The sequence below is a fragment of the Danaus plexippus genome, chromosome 7 (genome assembly GCF_018135715.1).
Source record: "Danaus plexippus chromosome 7, MEX_DaPlex, whole genome shotgun sequence".
NCBI classification, from domain to species: Eukaryota; Metazoa; Arthropoda; class Insecta; order Lepidoptera; family Nymphalidae; genus Danaus; species Danaus plexippus.
Window position 1 is genome coordinate 937,875 of NC_083541.1, and position 14,475 is coordinate 952,349.

A 14,475-nucleotide genomic window follows, 5' to 3' on the forward strand; every position below is an offset into this window, starting at 1 on the left:
TGAGACTTTCTACTCCATTATATATAAAATACAGATGAAAACTATTTCTATTCATAGCGGATATTTAAAACTAAACTATTTTTAACACAGTGTAATAATTTGTTTTTGTTATTTTTAAATGAGAGATATGGAAATCAATCTCGAGTTCCAAATATTAAGAGCTGTCTATACCATTAATCTTTGACCTGCGCCGGCGCATCACGAACATAAAGGTCGCGGTAACAAAGCGTAGTGATGTCTGACGGTAGTGGTCAGTGTGTGTGGTGCGAGTGGTAGGAGAGGACGTGCAGGAAACGAAATAATAATGTTGTTCATACTCGCCATAGCTCTAACACTTGCCAGTGCCCAGGCTAAATTCTACACCGACTGTGGTAAGTAATTCCAATAACAATTCTTCTACTCGGTTCCTAAACATTAAAATGCGATTATATTAACAAAATTACAACTGTTTTACGTTTTTAATGTTTCTTAAAGTTTATAAGTTCTCGTTATTTTAATGAATCAATGCGCTGACGGTTGAACGTCAGTAATTAACAAATTAGTTCAACCCTGTCGTGTTTTAGCGATAACTGAAACATTATTGGGATTACAAAAACTATATTAATATATTTAATAAGAAATGTAATTACCACTGATGTTATTACACGTCATCGTTGACCAAAACTCCTATATCGAATATTTAATAAAAAAAGTAGTATGTATAAATAAATAAATAAATAAATAAATAAATAAATAAATAAATAAATAAATAAATAAATAAATTCGTGATAAAAAACTTATTGATATAGTTATAGTTACTAATATAAGCAGTAATATATATGATTTCATACTTGTAATATATTTTAATGCTATGTTTTGATGACCAGCGTCGTTACGCCTACAGAATTATATAAGTACACTTAACCCAAGTTCGATTCATCAAACTACTTATGAAGCGTTAACAGATTTTCATTCACATCCATCGCACGTTATAGTATCAACGTAGCTCATTGATTTAGAAACGGGAAACGCGGCGTATTTAGTAAGTATTACGTTACAAACTCGTGCTAATCACACTGGTTCCGCTCAGATTCATTTGTTGTCTACTTTTCATAATAAAACACAATTTTTATAACTCCATATTATTCGGATTTCGGACCGAAGCATGACATCAAATATTTTATTTTAAATGCGTTATTTATAGCCACTGAAAAATTTATGAGATCTAAGACTTTAGTTAGTATTCGTTTAAATAAAACTACCGTGAACACGGTCGCTGCAAAGTAACCGAAACGTCGGGAGAATGTAGTTTAAAAAAATAAAATACGCGTAGTGTAATACGAAAAATATTAGTTTTATTTACTTAAAAATGAATTAAAGAATCCTACAAAATATCATATTATGTAAGCAATATACAATATTAATATGTGACAAACAAACGTGATTCATAGCATATAAAGGTATGTATATAATTTAAACAGTATTCGTATAAATCCGTGGAAAAGTAGAGATAATTTCAACCATTTAATGGAAAGTCGCAAATTGAATTTTCAAATGATGAATGAGCAATTTCTATATGTTTTTTAATATATATATCTTATATATATATATATATACATATATATATGTATATGTCTACTTGCTGCTAGGGTACCCTTCATGGGCGAGTCAAACTCGCACTTGTTGAATTTTTTTAAACATTAAAACAAGGGGACTTAAACGATAATTTTTGTGAGCGTGTATGTTTAGTTTTAGTGTGAATTTATACATATTTATTAATTGAAACGAAAAAGTAAAGAACTATGTATGATCTCAGTTCTACCAAACCTGAGCTACCGCTGTTCCTCTCATATGTAATAGACACTTAGTAATTGCTTTAATCAATCAATATTTGATCAGATATGAGCCTATAAATTTGACGAATAATAACTATGATGAAATTAATAATATATCTATAGAATTAAATAAAATTATATTATCTGTTTGCTATTTACCATACCAGAATAAGACATTTTACATATTTTTTCTATGTGTCAGTTTATTCTGTCAAATCTCTTAAACGCCTGAATCGAATTCGACAGCTATTTCTAAGTATTTCACATTTTGTTTTTGTTTTAATAAACAACAAAGGTTGATAATTTATTTATTCGATGGACCTAATTTATTAAAATGTCAAAAACAGGCATCCGTTTTGGGGTGCTGCAAGTAATTTTATAATTTAGGGATATGTTATTCTATCCGAAGCATTTATAAAAACATTGATTATTAACATGTGATTGTTTTTTTCTTGTTACATATATAAATTATTTCACAATGAACAAATATTAAGTTATCGTATAATTAACATCTGTAAGAGATGTTAAAAATGTCTTATCTCTTCAAAGTACATAAATAATTTGCGAGTTCTATTAAATATTGCGTTGTAATTCAACTCTTTAGCGATGACGTAAATGGTTGCCCTTGTTGTATTTTATTCCAAGGCGGGATCGTTTACAATAAAATGCCAATGAACTTATATTAATAGCTATGCTGTGATGATATTTATGTGCTATGAGAATCATTTCTAAAATTATTGACTGTTATTGATTTGTCAAGATGTCTACAAAAACCGATAGTCTTATATAGGATGGGATATAACCGATAGGATGTGTGTGTTATTTGATTTCAGTCTATGATTAAGATAGACATGCAAACAACAACACAAGTGATCTCAATAAATTAACTCAAATCTAATAGTGTTTCCGTCAACTCTTGTAGCATTACAGTTAGTTAGTTCGTGTTTATATTAAACTTATTTTTCATATACTAGTGTACGTCTGCTTTCAGTTTTTAATGTGTATTCAGCGTTTCAATAATATACCCCAATGAGTTTTTCATTCGATTAATTTTAATCATTTTATGGCCATCAAACATATTTCGCTTCATTTGTTTTTGGATGAAATTCTCAACTTCAGATATTCACACATTTAATACTATGCATAAATGACAAAAAAACTTTTTGAAATAACGAAAATTAAATAATGCTAAAATAAGAGTTTAACTATGAAAGAAACGGTCTGAAGAGTTGGTGAAGATGACTGAAAACAGTTCAAGAATGGGAAAACTTGATATACAGGGGTTTGAAAACATAATCATTCTTTCGTTTGCTGTTGGGTAAAACAAAGAGACAACATCGTCTAGATTATGTAGCTTTATTTAGACATTTATTTATTCATTCATATATATATTATATATATTATATATACGTTGATGGTGGTAAATTTATTTTGCCAAACTCTCAAATATTTTATTGAACCATTTAAAAGTAACAAATTCATACATTAAAATTGAAGCAAAATTAATATTACATTATTAATATAACAGCCATTAGTTTTCGGTCCTCGTAAGCTTATACTAACTTTACTTTTTAAAACATTTATGAAGCTGTGGTTGGTCAATACATTAAATTTGGGACGAAAAATTTTAAATAGAAGTTTATTTAATTCTCTATTTTTGTTATAATTTGGTTGAAATTAACATATATTATTATTTAATATAAATAAACTTCGATTAATAATTTAAATCAAAGTCACAAAACAACGGAATGTATGACGTAATAGTGATCTCTACGGTGAAAATTATTTAATGAAATTGCTCATAACAAAGTACTTTAAGCACATTGAACCTGAAACTAAAGATGTTTACTCTAAAGTTGTAGCTGTTATCTCCTGTCTGACTTCTTTGTTATTAATTAAGATGTTTCTGATAAGAACACCTAAATATGTGTGACGTATTTTCGTTTATTATGTTTTCGTTTAAAACTTAAAACGGATCGTTAGCAGTTCTTCATTCATGGATCTTCGCCCATTATTAACGTTTATTGAATAAGAAACGGTAAACGCTTCGTACGCAGTTTTTCGATGCAAACTCGGACTAAACATCGTTCATTTATAGCAAAAATGCAAAACGAAATATAATTTCAACGAATGCTTCTGTTGGTTTCTCGTCTGCTTCACATCATGGCAGCGCAACCGATTGCCGCGTATCGATTTGGTGTGGATACAACAATAGTGTTTGTTCCGCGAGGCCTATCAGATGACATGGTAACTGATTACTGATTACTGATGTCATATTATTATACAGTTATCGAATGACGCGTTCAATAGTTTCATCAGAGACATTTTTTTACTCTATAATAGAACTATTTCGTTTCTGTATCCATTTATTTGTCATTCATTCCGTTTTACTTCCACGATGACATGCTTCCTTAGCACTTTACAAGTTACATCAAGGACTGACTGTGTCAGTGTTTTTCGATAATGATACATCAATGAAAGGTAGCAGGGTAAATTGCAGAGGTTGTTTAGTTTATTATGCAAACTATTAATCACTAAGGATTTAAAATTTTCCACAATCTATTTTTGTTAAACGAACTGTTTAATCTTGCTATAATTTTTATATAGAAAGTTGCAAAATAGTATTATCCCTATCAGATTATGTTATAATCATCCTGTTAAATTAGTTTGCACGTAAAAATATTATATCAACAATATAAATAAAATATTACTTTCATGAAATTTAATTCTTAACAATTTTCACGTAACATCTAGAAACATAATGTATGTAACCTTGATTGATGGCTTCAAATTCTCAACACAAGTAACATCTAGACAAGTTGGTACTCTCGACCGGAACCGACAATTTTCCTACAACTCAATGATTCTTGAGAAGTTCTAGCCTTAAATTGCAACATAAATTACCGTTGATTTTACTTAAAGCGTGTATTCATTCGTCTTTAGATTAACATACAAAATAAATCACTCGACGATTCAATATTTTAAGTAAATTTTAGATTAACAATGTAAGCGCGATTGAATTCCAAAATATATGTTTATTGAAAATAACCTTAGAAAATTAGGGAGAAGAATTTGTCCTCATGATAGACAACAGAAGTATCCTTAATTCCTTACAGGCTTACATGAATACTGACCATAAAAGTTGAATATTTGAAAAAAAAAGTCCCCCAAAAATGTGTTTAGAGTATCAGAGACGATATAAGTTTTGATTTTTTTATTTTATATATGAAATATTTAAAAAATCCGCTAGAGTGCAGATTTGATACCAAAAGGTTACATTCCCTATAGAAGTTATTTTTTGAAATCGAATATTTATTATCATAACCTACACTTAGCTAGAATAGAAGCTGCTTCTCTCGATAGTATCAATATCTGATAGAATATTGTCTAATAAAGCTACTGTTAGGGTCGCGCTATTTCTATATATTATAATTTCATATCTGGACCAAATCCTTACGTTTTGCTTAAAAGTTTAAGTAAAATTTTCTGATACTAATTCCAGGGTCTAAGCTGGCGACTGTTAAAAATGTCGGGGTGAGCGGATGTGCCGAGGATGCCAAGGAATGCGTGCTGAGAAGGAATACCAACGCTACAATTAGTGTGGACTTTGTACCATGTGAGTCCTCGAGAAGTTATAGATTAAATTCATATTGATTAAATTCATATATTTGCTGTTACAAACAATTTGGAGCGCGTTACAACCTTTAAGACAATCGACTCCAGCTTTAATCAGTTCTAGTAGATCAATTACTTCAGCAATAACTTTTCCGTACACTCCAAAAGTTATCGTTTTCAAAAAGTATTACGTTAACTTCTTTGAACACCCAAATTTCATTCGTGCTTATTATTTTCTACAAATCTCAGCCACCGACGTCGAATCTCTCGAGACGGTTGTACACGGTATCATAATGAACCTGCCAGTTCCTTTCCCGATGCCACAACCGGATGCCTGCAAGGATTCGGGCCTCAACTGTCCCTTAAAGGTACGTTATTCTAACGTTCAGCCTATTTTGTCTCTGTATGTCTTAACATATTTTTTTTTAGATTTCGCGTCTTTTTCAATTTATATTAAATTAATTTGCATGAATATTACAGTATTTATTTTAAATTATAAATCTTCGGATTCTTAAAGAAACTTATTTTAATAAAAATATATCTTTTTTCGATGCTTTTTTTGTAATATATATATTACTGTTAGCACTGCGGCTTTAACAGCGTCACCGGGAGTAATTCTGTCGTTCTCATATTATAGTCTAAAACTTTTCAAATAAAGTCATATAGCGATTCAACTATTATCGTCACAAAAATAGATAGTTTCATCGTGTCCCAAAACTACGGAAACAATTTAACTTAACAACTTTTTGTGGACAAAGTTACATTATTTTATGTCCTAAAAAAATAATATCTAAATTTTATATGACGCTATTATACCCTTAGTATAGGTTTACAGACCCCGTAACTATCGATAACAAACGCGAATACGGACGGTTTCAAAGTTTCTCATTAGCCCTAACTTAATTGTAAACTCCCATTTTGTATGAAAACCTTGAAATGTATTTGTAATAAACCGAAGTCCTACTACGTTCAATTAATGATTTAAATCCTTTCTTTTTTTTCTTATGCTGTAAAATATTTATTTACACTCTTTGGAAGCAATTTCTTAATTACGACTTAATGTTTGTAAATAATTTTAATTCTTCTTGAGCTAAGCTTCTTACTGAAAAGTAAACGAAATAGAAACCCAGTCCGAAAACGTCGTCAGCTTTTATAATTCCCTTTATAAATGGGTTAACATTTTTTTTACACTTAAATAAATAACAGCAGTTTTTAAAATATTATGCACTAAATAATTCTATTTTACAGGCCGGCGAAGAAGCGTTTTACAAAACGACAATGCCAGTTTTGAAATCGTATCCCAGAGTAAAAGTGGAAGTTAAATGGGAACTTAAAAACGATTCTGGAGACTACGTTTGTATCATGATACCAGCAAAAATTAACTAAATTTTGACATTCAAACCAAACCAAAGACAATAAAGCTGTCTATGAAAATAACCTTAAGAAAATTAAAAAAGTTCCGATAACTGTAATGATTGTAATGTGTATTATAAGTATTATTAAAATAGAAGCGACTCTATCTTTATCTTTGTCTGTCTATAGAAATCGCTAGATTACAAATAACGTACAAATATAAAAATCTTAATTTCTGACTTTATTATACATAAGTTTTAACACAGTTTTATTTAAGCACAAGTTTATATATATCTAGGACTGTTATAGTTATAATATTATTATAAAAAATTGTCCAAATACATTTTTACCATAGATACATTTATATACATTTTTTTATTTTATTATATAGATTTGTTTTTCTTTTTTGACTTTTGTATTTTTTAGATTCATTAAGTAGAATTTGCTTAACATTTTTTTCCAAAGCTATAGTAAAAAATAAAAACTGAAACAATTTTTGCGTTTTAACTGCAAATCATTTAGATTTATAAGATAATAACAGTTTAATAAGATTTTATGTAAACAAAAATATACTAAACAGTTTTAATTTATTTCCTTTTTTATATTGGTGTTTAACTTAACTTTTGGACAAGATTTAATTAGGACCTTAACCGCGGAGAAATGTCAAAATTGTTCATTACTGTTATTTTAAAAGAAATTTAAAAAAATATAGATAAATCACAGATAAAAAAAGAAATATAATAAAAACTTTTAATACAAATTTTTTGCAATTGTCAAGGAATGAATAAGAAATGGATAAGGATGTTATTTTGCTTTGAATGGTTAAGACCACTTACGTCTTCAGGTCTTTATAAAGTTATGAATATATATTAAAATAAGGATCGAAACATTATTATCTACTTTTTGCTCAAAGATTCATTAAAGGAATATTTACGTAATTTTTACAGGGGAACTCTTCATATATAACTGTCTAATTATTATACTTCTAAAGTGTTCTAGACAAAAAATGAAATAGATTAAATAGATAAATGAAATCAAAATATGAAAAACAAACTTACAAAACCAATTAATAAAATGTTTCACAACTCCAGCCTGTCATCACCAAGACTTTATTGTCATGTGAAGAAATGTTCATGACAAGTAAAGACACTCGTTAGTCATTATGATAAATTTGTCAATAATAGTGGACTAAAACAATCTAAAAATCCAAGAAATTTCAATTATATTTCGAGATGATAGCTCCCATCATCACAAGAGTCATCTAGTGTAGTTGAGAACGAATTAGAAAGCGCTTGTTTTACTTTGAACGTCTTAAACGGAACGAGACCAGTGTTCGTTTAATTTGTCAAGGAAAGAAAAATCAGCAGTTTTGTAACAATTATCCAACAGTTTATAGCCCAGCCAGTTAGCTCGACAATAGGGGTAACCTGGGTCCATATACCAAACTTAGGATCAAATAAAAAAAGTATCCAATTCAAAACTAGCGAAATATAGGAACTGCACTTTGAGGTCAGTTGGGAACTTTTAAGAGGGAAATTAATATAATAAAAGAAAATTTCTTTCATTTATATTTTATGCATTCTCATGTTTATGTATAAAAATAATTACATATTGACTTAATATTAGTAATATATGTATGGCAGCACATTATGTTCACGTTGATACGACTAGTCATTGTAAAAACGAAATAAAATTGTTAGCAAATAATATTTTCAGTCTTTCGTATACTATTTTATTTGAACAAAATTATATTAACTCATAATGTTTTTTTAAACGTATGTGGCAACACTTTCAAAAAGCACAGACTATAAAAAAATATATAACATTTGACATAAATTTATCCATAAAAGACAAGACAAATATGCACCTCCTTGAATAATTCCTCATATTTAAAATATAAAATTTTTATTAAAATATGGCGTCTTCAATCTATTTAGTGTACATGACCGAGTTATATTTAATTCAATTCAATTAAGACTGTAATTATCACTTCTTCTTAATGGAGCCCCTGCAGCGACAGCACATCTGCTGGTTTTTATCTTTCTTGAAATGTATGTTGAATTCTTGTTTAAATATCTTTCTGTACATGGATTCTTTGACACACATGGTGTTATCTCTCTCACATTCGGTTACATACATTGTGTACATCTGCTTTATACTCAAGTTGCACTCCAAATATTGTTTTTTCCTTGAGAACTGTTTTATTGGCTTTGAGTCTACTGTATGAAAAGACATTATATGTGAACGTACTTTTTCCTTAATCTCCATTGGCAAACTGTGTGTACTCGTCTCAGATAGTCCTCTACCGTCAGGCTTCGGCAAATTCACGTCAGATTTACTCAGATGCACGTTATAAACAGGTTTCTGTGATATCGCTAGGGTGCCTAAATAGAAATTCTTACATACAGTGTATCGAACGCCTCTAACTAGGAAGAAGTATTTAAAGGAATACTTTCTTTTGTGGTCCGCATTCAAGACTTTGTTGTGTTTGGTGATGTTTCTATCTGTTGTGTTCAGCAGGAAATGTTTCTTTTCATTGGCATTCAATGAATAGAATGCTTTGAATAGAAGCTGACGATCGACATCATTGATTCTTTCATTGCATTTGTATCGACAAGATTTCAAACAATCTTTTGTATTCCGGACTTTTCTTTCTGGGACATACTTTCCCCTTCTATTAATGTATGCTTCACCCCTCTGGTGTTTCAGTTTGCGTACATTGCATGCCCACTTACTTGGGTTTGGGACCTGACTTCGGGATCTTTTTTTCACAGTTAGAAGCTTCTCTACCTCCACATGAGTTATATGTTCAGTCTTACACCTGAAATATGTTTGAAAAGTATTTTACTAAATCAATTTATGCTCTCGAATACTCTCTATGAGAGAATAGATTTTCTATATATCTAATATGATTAGGAAATTTCTTTCTATTCTGGTTATGGTGAGTACATTGTATTGTTATTAATATCTTTATTTTCCCATGCAACACTCTGACATTTGTTTCAAATTTGATTGTGCAACACAGCCAAGAAACTATTAATGATAGTGGGACTAGGTAAATAAAAGTTTTGGGAGGTTGATGGTATGTTAACCCAAAAATATATATAAAAATATAGTATATTTACAGTGAGCATACTCACTCTACTTCCTTTTCGTTTGTCATCTGAACTGCGGGTTCAACTTTAGCAATAACACATTGTGCATCTTTAACATAGGTCTCATATGGTCCATAGTATGATTGGGACAAGCTGTTATTTAACAAATGCTGCTTAAAAACCGGCACCTGCGGCAGAATTACATGCGACGTGATCTGAAGCTGGCTCATATCACCCTGTATCACCTGGGAAGTCATTTGAGTTTGCAGCGGTTGGACATTTTGCAGGTGGATTTGATGACACACAGTCTGGTTCTGTGATATCAGGTGTTGATTGGATATATCGTGTATGTGCGACGTTACTGGTATGTGGAGAGATTCAGATGTGATCGTCTGTTGATAGGAAACTTTACCCTGCGACTGCAAAGATGGGTGAATGGACACAGACGGTGGATAGATTTGCACTAAATGCGGCAAACTAGCCGGAGCTTGCATTTGATCCATTGATTTTGTATAATTAATAAAAATTAAATAATTAACTCAAAATCGTTTTGAAAATTTTAATATGACACAGTATGTTTTAACACAGCTGAATTCCTAAATTACATCACCTGTAATATATCTATAAGTACTTTTTTTAATTCTTATGTTAATAATGAGAGGATAGAGTTAATTCAAGTATTTACAAACAAAACGTACTATGCCACAGTTCTATCTCACTAGCAAAACAAAACAATATGGTGGCCAATGACCACGGTTTAGTGAAGTAACATATTTTATTGCCATATCATAAAACCGGTAAGTTTATTAACCGATCTAATTGTATAAACAAATCAAATGCATTTTTAAAATAATATCCTAAATGTTTATAAACTATACATATTGATTTTATATATATATTATATTATATAATATTTATATCTTTAATTTATAAAGATAAATGAGTCATTGGCAAAGGTAATAAAACAAACCCATACACTTGTAGCTTTTTAATAACTTTAACAACAAACAAACACCTTCAGGATTTGTGTAATGTTAAACTATCATTTAATTGATGACCTAAACTAAATATTTTCCCATCCGTCTCAACGCCGACATTTCTTTATAAATGCTATAATTAATTATATATATTTACTATTAAATAATCATATCATATCTTTATTTACTATTAAATAATCATATATACACAGTGACGCGTTACGTTCTTAACATTTCAAGCCGTGAACTACTTTCAAGTATACACTTATAGATAGTTGTATTAATTGCGTCACGTTACCGCAACTCATGTGAAAATGTTCTGCACCGTAACAGTGATGTAAAAATTGCTTGTATAATTTATTAATCTAAGTTTTTTCTATGTTCAGCAATTACTCAAACTTCAAAGCAAAAATATATTTGTAATATTTCCAATTTTAATCGAATTATAATTTTGACTATTCGACATAAAAAAAAAAATCTTAATAAAAACTTTTCGGTTGAAATTTATTTTCAAGGTAGTTGTAAACGTAATCGTACACGACCAACATGATCGCACCGCCAGGACCCAGCCTGAGGACCTTCGGTAATAAACCTTTGTATAGAGCTCGGAATCTGAAAGGCATTAATAACATACATAAATGTTTACATTAAATTAACTGCGAATTAACGAAAATAGAAATGACAACAATAAGATCATTGACACGTTCCCAAAATACACGAGCGTACAAAGATTAAAACATACCCGTGCATACGGAGATGTTATTGAGGCGAATTAAATCATACTGATGACTGAGTTTAGCAGGGAAACGTCGAGGAGAATGTTCAGCATTAGTAATGGAAATGCATTTATTTGCGAAAGATATTACGCTACTTGGACGCGATCCAAGCAACCTGTTTGCTTGCATTTGAGAAAATACGATTGCAACGCGATTTAAATGCATCGCGACTAGTTTGTGGTTATATTTTTTCTTGCCATACATACAAAACTTTTATTTATATGAAAAAACAATAATATACCATTAACAGACGTCGTTTAGACATTACGGGTATTTTTATGATTAGGCCAAAGAAAAAAAAAATCTTTTAATAAAAATCATTTAAATTTCTTTGATGGTATTAATTATAATAGCGAATAGAGGAAAAATTATACGGACATGTTTTGTACTAGTTGTTATAGTCGAAGTACATGATTGTAAAATTAAAATCATATTCATTATATGCTTATATATAAATTATTTTTTTAACAGTTTGTCCGCGTCTGTGTTTCCTTAGAGTTATAATTTGGGTGTCTTGAAGAAAAAGGTTAATAGGCTGATACTGAGAAAGTGCGTTCACCACCTACAACTACATTTCCACCCTCCAATAGGCAGAAGGTCAGTCAAACACTATCCAAACGAAATAAATAATAAAAAAATATTTCGCATCTTATGTAAATAACTTGCTTTGTTAGCATACGTACCCTTCCTCTCTGTACACTAACAGTATAGCGTTAGTGGTGGAACTGTATTTGATGACGCCGGGAGTCGGTTGCGGACCCTGGATCCGACTCTTCGCTACATCGAACGGAATATTTACACATGAGCCCAGAACACCTGACGTGAAACCAATGGCGACCTTACGACCAAACTCTAGCAAGGGATCCTGGGATAAAGAAAAACGCTCCACTGATTTTATTGGACCGGAAATACTAAACAATCGAATATATAATTTACTAGTTCTTGCATCCAATATCGTGCATGTGCTGGGGAATAAGGTCTAGAAAAAATGTATAGTGTGTTAGAACAATAGTCATGGTAATTTATAGACTGCGCCACGTGACTACATACACTTAAAATGGTTTATCTTGAAAATGCAGTATATTCATAGAATCTCGCAGTAAATTAAACCTTATGTCTTATTCTATTGTCACAGCTACATTACTGTAAAGTTTTAATAAAATCCGTTAAGTATTTTTTGCGGTAAAGAACAACAAACATCTATATATCGTCACACATTGCTTTTGTAATATGCAGTAGGATTTTTTTTTGTTTGTTTTTTAATTCGCGCATAGAGTCAATGGTTGAGTAACGAACGAAAAGGTTATCAAAAGTGTGATTAAATATAGATATTTAGAATACAGACGACCGCGCACTGATGATATGACGGAAAATTATGAGAATAATTCCTTTCGTCACACAACGCGCAGGAACAATTAAAGAGTCTGTTGATAAATGAGAATGGAAGTTATCTAACTCCGGCGATAAAGTTATCAGTCCAATTATTTTGTCAATACAACAATATTTGTTGATAGTTCATCGTAGCTACTGATAAACTAATGGAGTTTACTTAAGACTAATGGTCTTAAGTGTTCGCGGTGTACTTGAGTGACAAAGAGTATGCGACTCACTTCGCACTCGGGCAGATATCCTTTGACACTGTGATAGAAGCCGAAATAAACCATGTTAAAAATTCCATTTCTGGCCATAGTCGCTGTGAGCCCTTTGTTAAGTCCCCTGAAGCCTAGCCCGTTCTCGCGGACTATCTGCCTCGTCACAGTCCACGTGCTCGGCACTTGAGCAGCTAATGCCTTGTTTGATTGCAATGTAACTTTCACCACTTCAAATGGATTCACTAATAACGCCTCAGTGATCCCCGACCCTAGACCTGCTAAGGCAAAAGTCTGGAACAAAAAATATTAGAGAGTTTATTTTTATAAAAATAAAAATAGTCTTGCTCGCGTCGTTTTTATTGCTTAAAAATTGGATTTTATTGAGAATCCTAAATGGTTTTTTATGCTTTCGTGTACACTTTAATAAGTATAAAAAAATATTAGTATCTTTTTATAGCTTAAATTGTACGTACTTACAAGGTATGGCTTATTTCTATAAAGAAATATAATAAAAATAATGACAATACGGCCAGCATGAAACACTTAATTTTATATTAGAATGTTATGATAAATCTTTGCGATTTCTCTTACTTTTTCAAACTGTTGACAATCTCAATTTCCCGTACAATTTAATTATCTAATAAATATTTTTCTAAAGATTGTATTATACGTTTTTGATCAATTGAAATTAATTCTAATAAAAAGTATATTGAACATACCACAGGAGCCGGAGTGTTAGCCCCGAAGAAAAATATTTTCTTATATTGCTCGAAACAAACAAATTTTACTGCACGTTTCGGAGTTTCAGCCAAAATTGGTGGTAAAATACCTTTCCAGAATGACGTCAATCCTTCATATTTATACATTTTTTTCATGCAATCAACTATTCCATTATAATGATGGGGATCTATGGCTTTAGATGGTGATTTAACTGTTGCTTGTAATTGTAATCTAGTCTTGACGAGGTCCAGAGGATGCATTATGCATACTTCTATGAAACCTGCACTTCCACCAGCACCAATTTGCATAGCTGCCTGTTTTAAAAGCTTCTCTATATCTGCCATTTTATATTAATTAGCAATATTATAACACTTATTACACAATAGTAATACTAGTCAAGTAACCATTACACTATAAGCGAGCGTTGCATACTGCACAACTGTGAGGTTTATTTTAAAAACATAAAAAAATTGCGCCTTCGTCTATTGACACATTTGTACTAGTGATTGCATAAAAGTTTCGTAAACCGTCAA

The 14,475-nt window shown here is 30.8% G+C and overlaps 3 protein-coding genes across 3 annotated transcripts; 1 reads left to right on the forward strand and 2 right to left on the reverse strand.

The window, feature by feature from the left end:
- Positions 1-212: 212 nt before the first annotated feature.
- Positions 213-7,276, forward strand: LOC116770793 (ecdysteroid-regulated 16 kDa protein). The gene is made up of 4 exons (XM_032662402.2): positions 213-371; positions 5,317-5,430; positions 5,679-5,797; positions 6,678-7,276. Exons 1-4 carry the CDS (start codon positions 305-307, stop codon positions 6,813-6,815), a joined length of 438 nt encoding a protein of 145 aa, XP_032518293.1. The 5' UTR covers positions 213-304; the 3' UTR covers positions 6,816-7,276.
- A 1,061-nt stretch (positions 7,277-8,337) lies between these two features.
- LOC116770788 (uncharacterized) lies at positions 8,338-10,693 on the reverse strand. Its single transcript, XM_032662395.2, has 2 exons — positions 9,923-10,693; positions 8,338-9,603 (listed from the first exon to the last, which is right to left on the reverse strand). Exons 1-2 carry the CDS (start codon positions 10,378-10,380, stop codon positions 8,769-8,771), a joined length of 1,293 nt encoding a protein of 430 aa, XP_032518286.2. The 5' UTR covers positions 10,381-10,693; the 3' UTR covers positions 8,338-8,768.
- A 157-nt stretch (positions 10,694-10,850) lies between these two features.
- On the reverse strand, positions 10,851-14,400 carry LOC116770912 (mitochondrial 2-oxodicarboxylate carrier). Its single transcript, XM_032662551.2, has 4 exons — positions 13,942-14,400; positions 13,241-13,513; positions 12,314-12,495; positions 10,851-11,466 (listed from the first exon to the last, which is right to left on the reverse strand). The coding sequence occupies exons 1-4, from the start codon at positions 14,284-14,286 to the stop codon at positions 11,334-11,336; spliced, it is 933 nt and encodes a 310-aa protein (XP_032518442.1). The 5' UTR covers positions 14,287-14,400; the 3' UTR covers positions 10,851-11,333.
- Between the last annotated feature and the right edge of the window lie 75 nt (positions 14,401-14,475).

Coding starts and splice junctions, on each gene's coding strand:
- LOC116770793 (XM_032662402.2), top strand. CDS start 305: ATGTTGTTCATACTCGCCATAGCTCTAACACTTGCCAGTGCCCAGGCT. Junction 372..5,316: donor TAAATTCTACACCGACTGTG/GTAAGTAATTCC, acceptor TACTAATTCCAG/GGTCTAAGCTGGCGACTGTT. Junction 5,798..6,677: donor GCCTCAACTGTCCCTTAAAG/GTACGTTATTCT, acceptor TCTATTTTACAG/GCCGGCGAAGAAGCGTTTTA.
- LOC116770788 (XM_032662395.2), bottom strand. CDS start 10,380: ATGGATCAAATGCAAGCTCCGGCTAGTTTGCCGCATTTAGTGCAAATC. Junction 9,604..9,922: donor ACAAACGAAAAGGAAGTAGA/GTGAGTATGCTC, acceptor AACATATTTCAG/GTGTAAGACTGAACATATAA.
- LOC116770912 (XM_032662551.2), bottom strand. CDS start 14,286: ATGGCAGATATAGAGAAGCTTTTAAAACAGGCAGCTATGCAAATTGGT. Junction 13,514..13,941: donor CTAACACTCCGGCTCCTGTG/GTATGTTCAATA, acceptor TTTTTGTTCCAG/ACTTTTGCCTTAGCAGGTCT. Junction 11,467..12,313: donor TTAGTGTACAGAGAGGAAGG/GTACGTATGCTA, acceptor AATGCCTTTCAG/ATTCCGAGCTCTATACAAAG.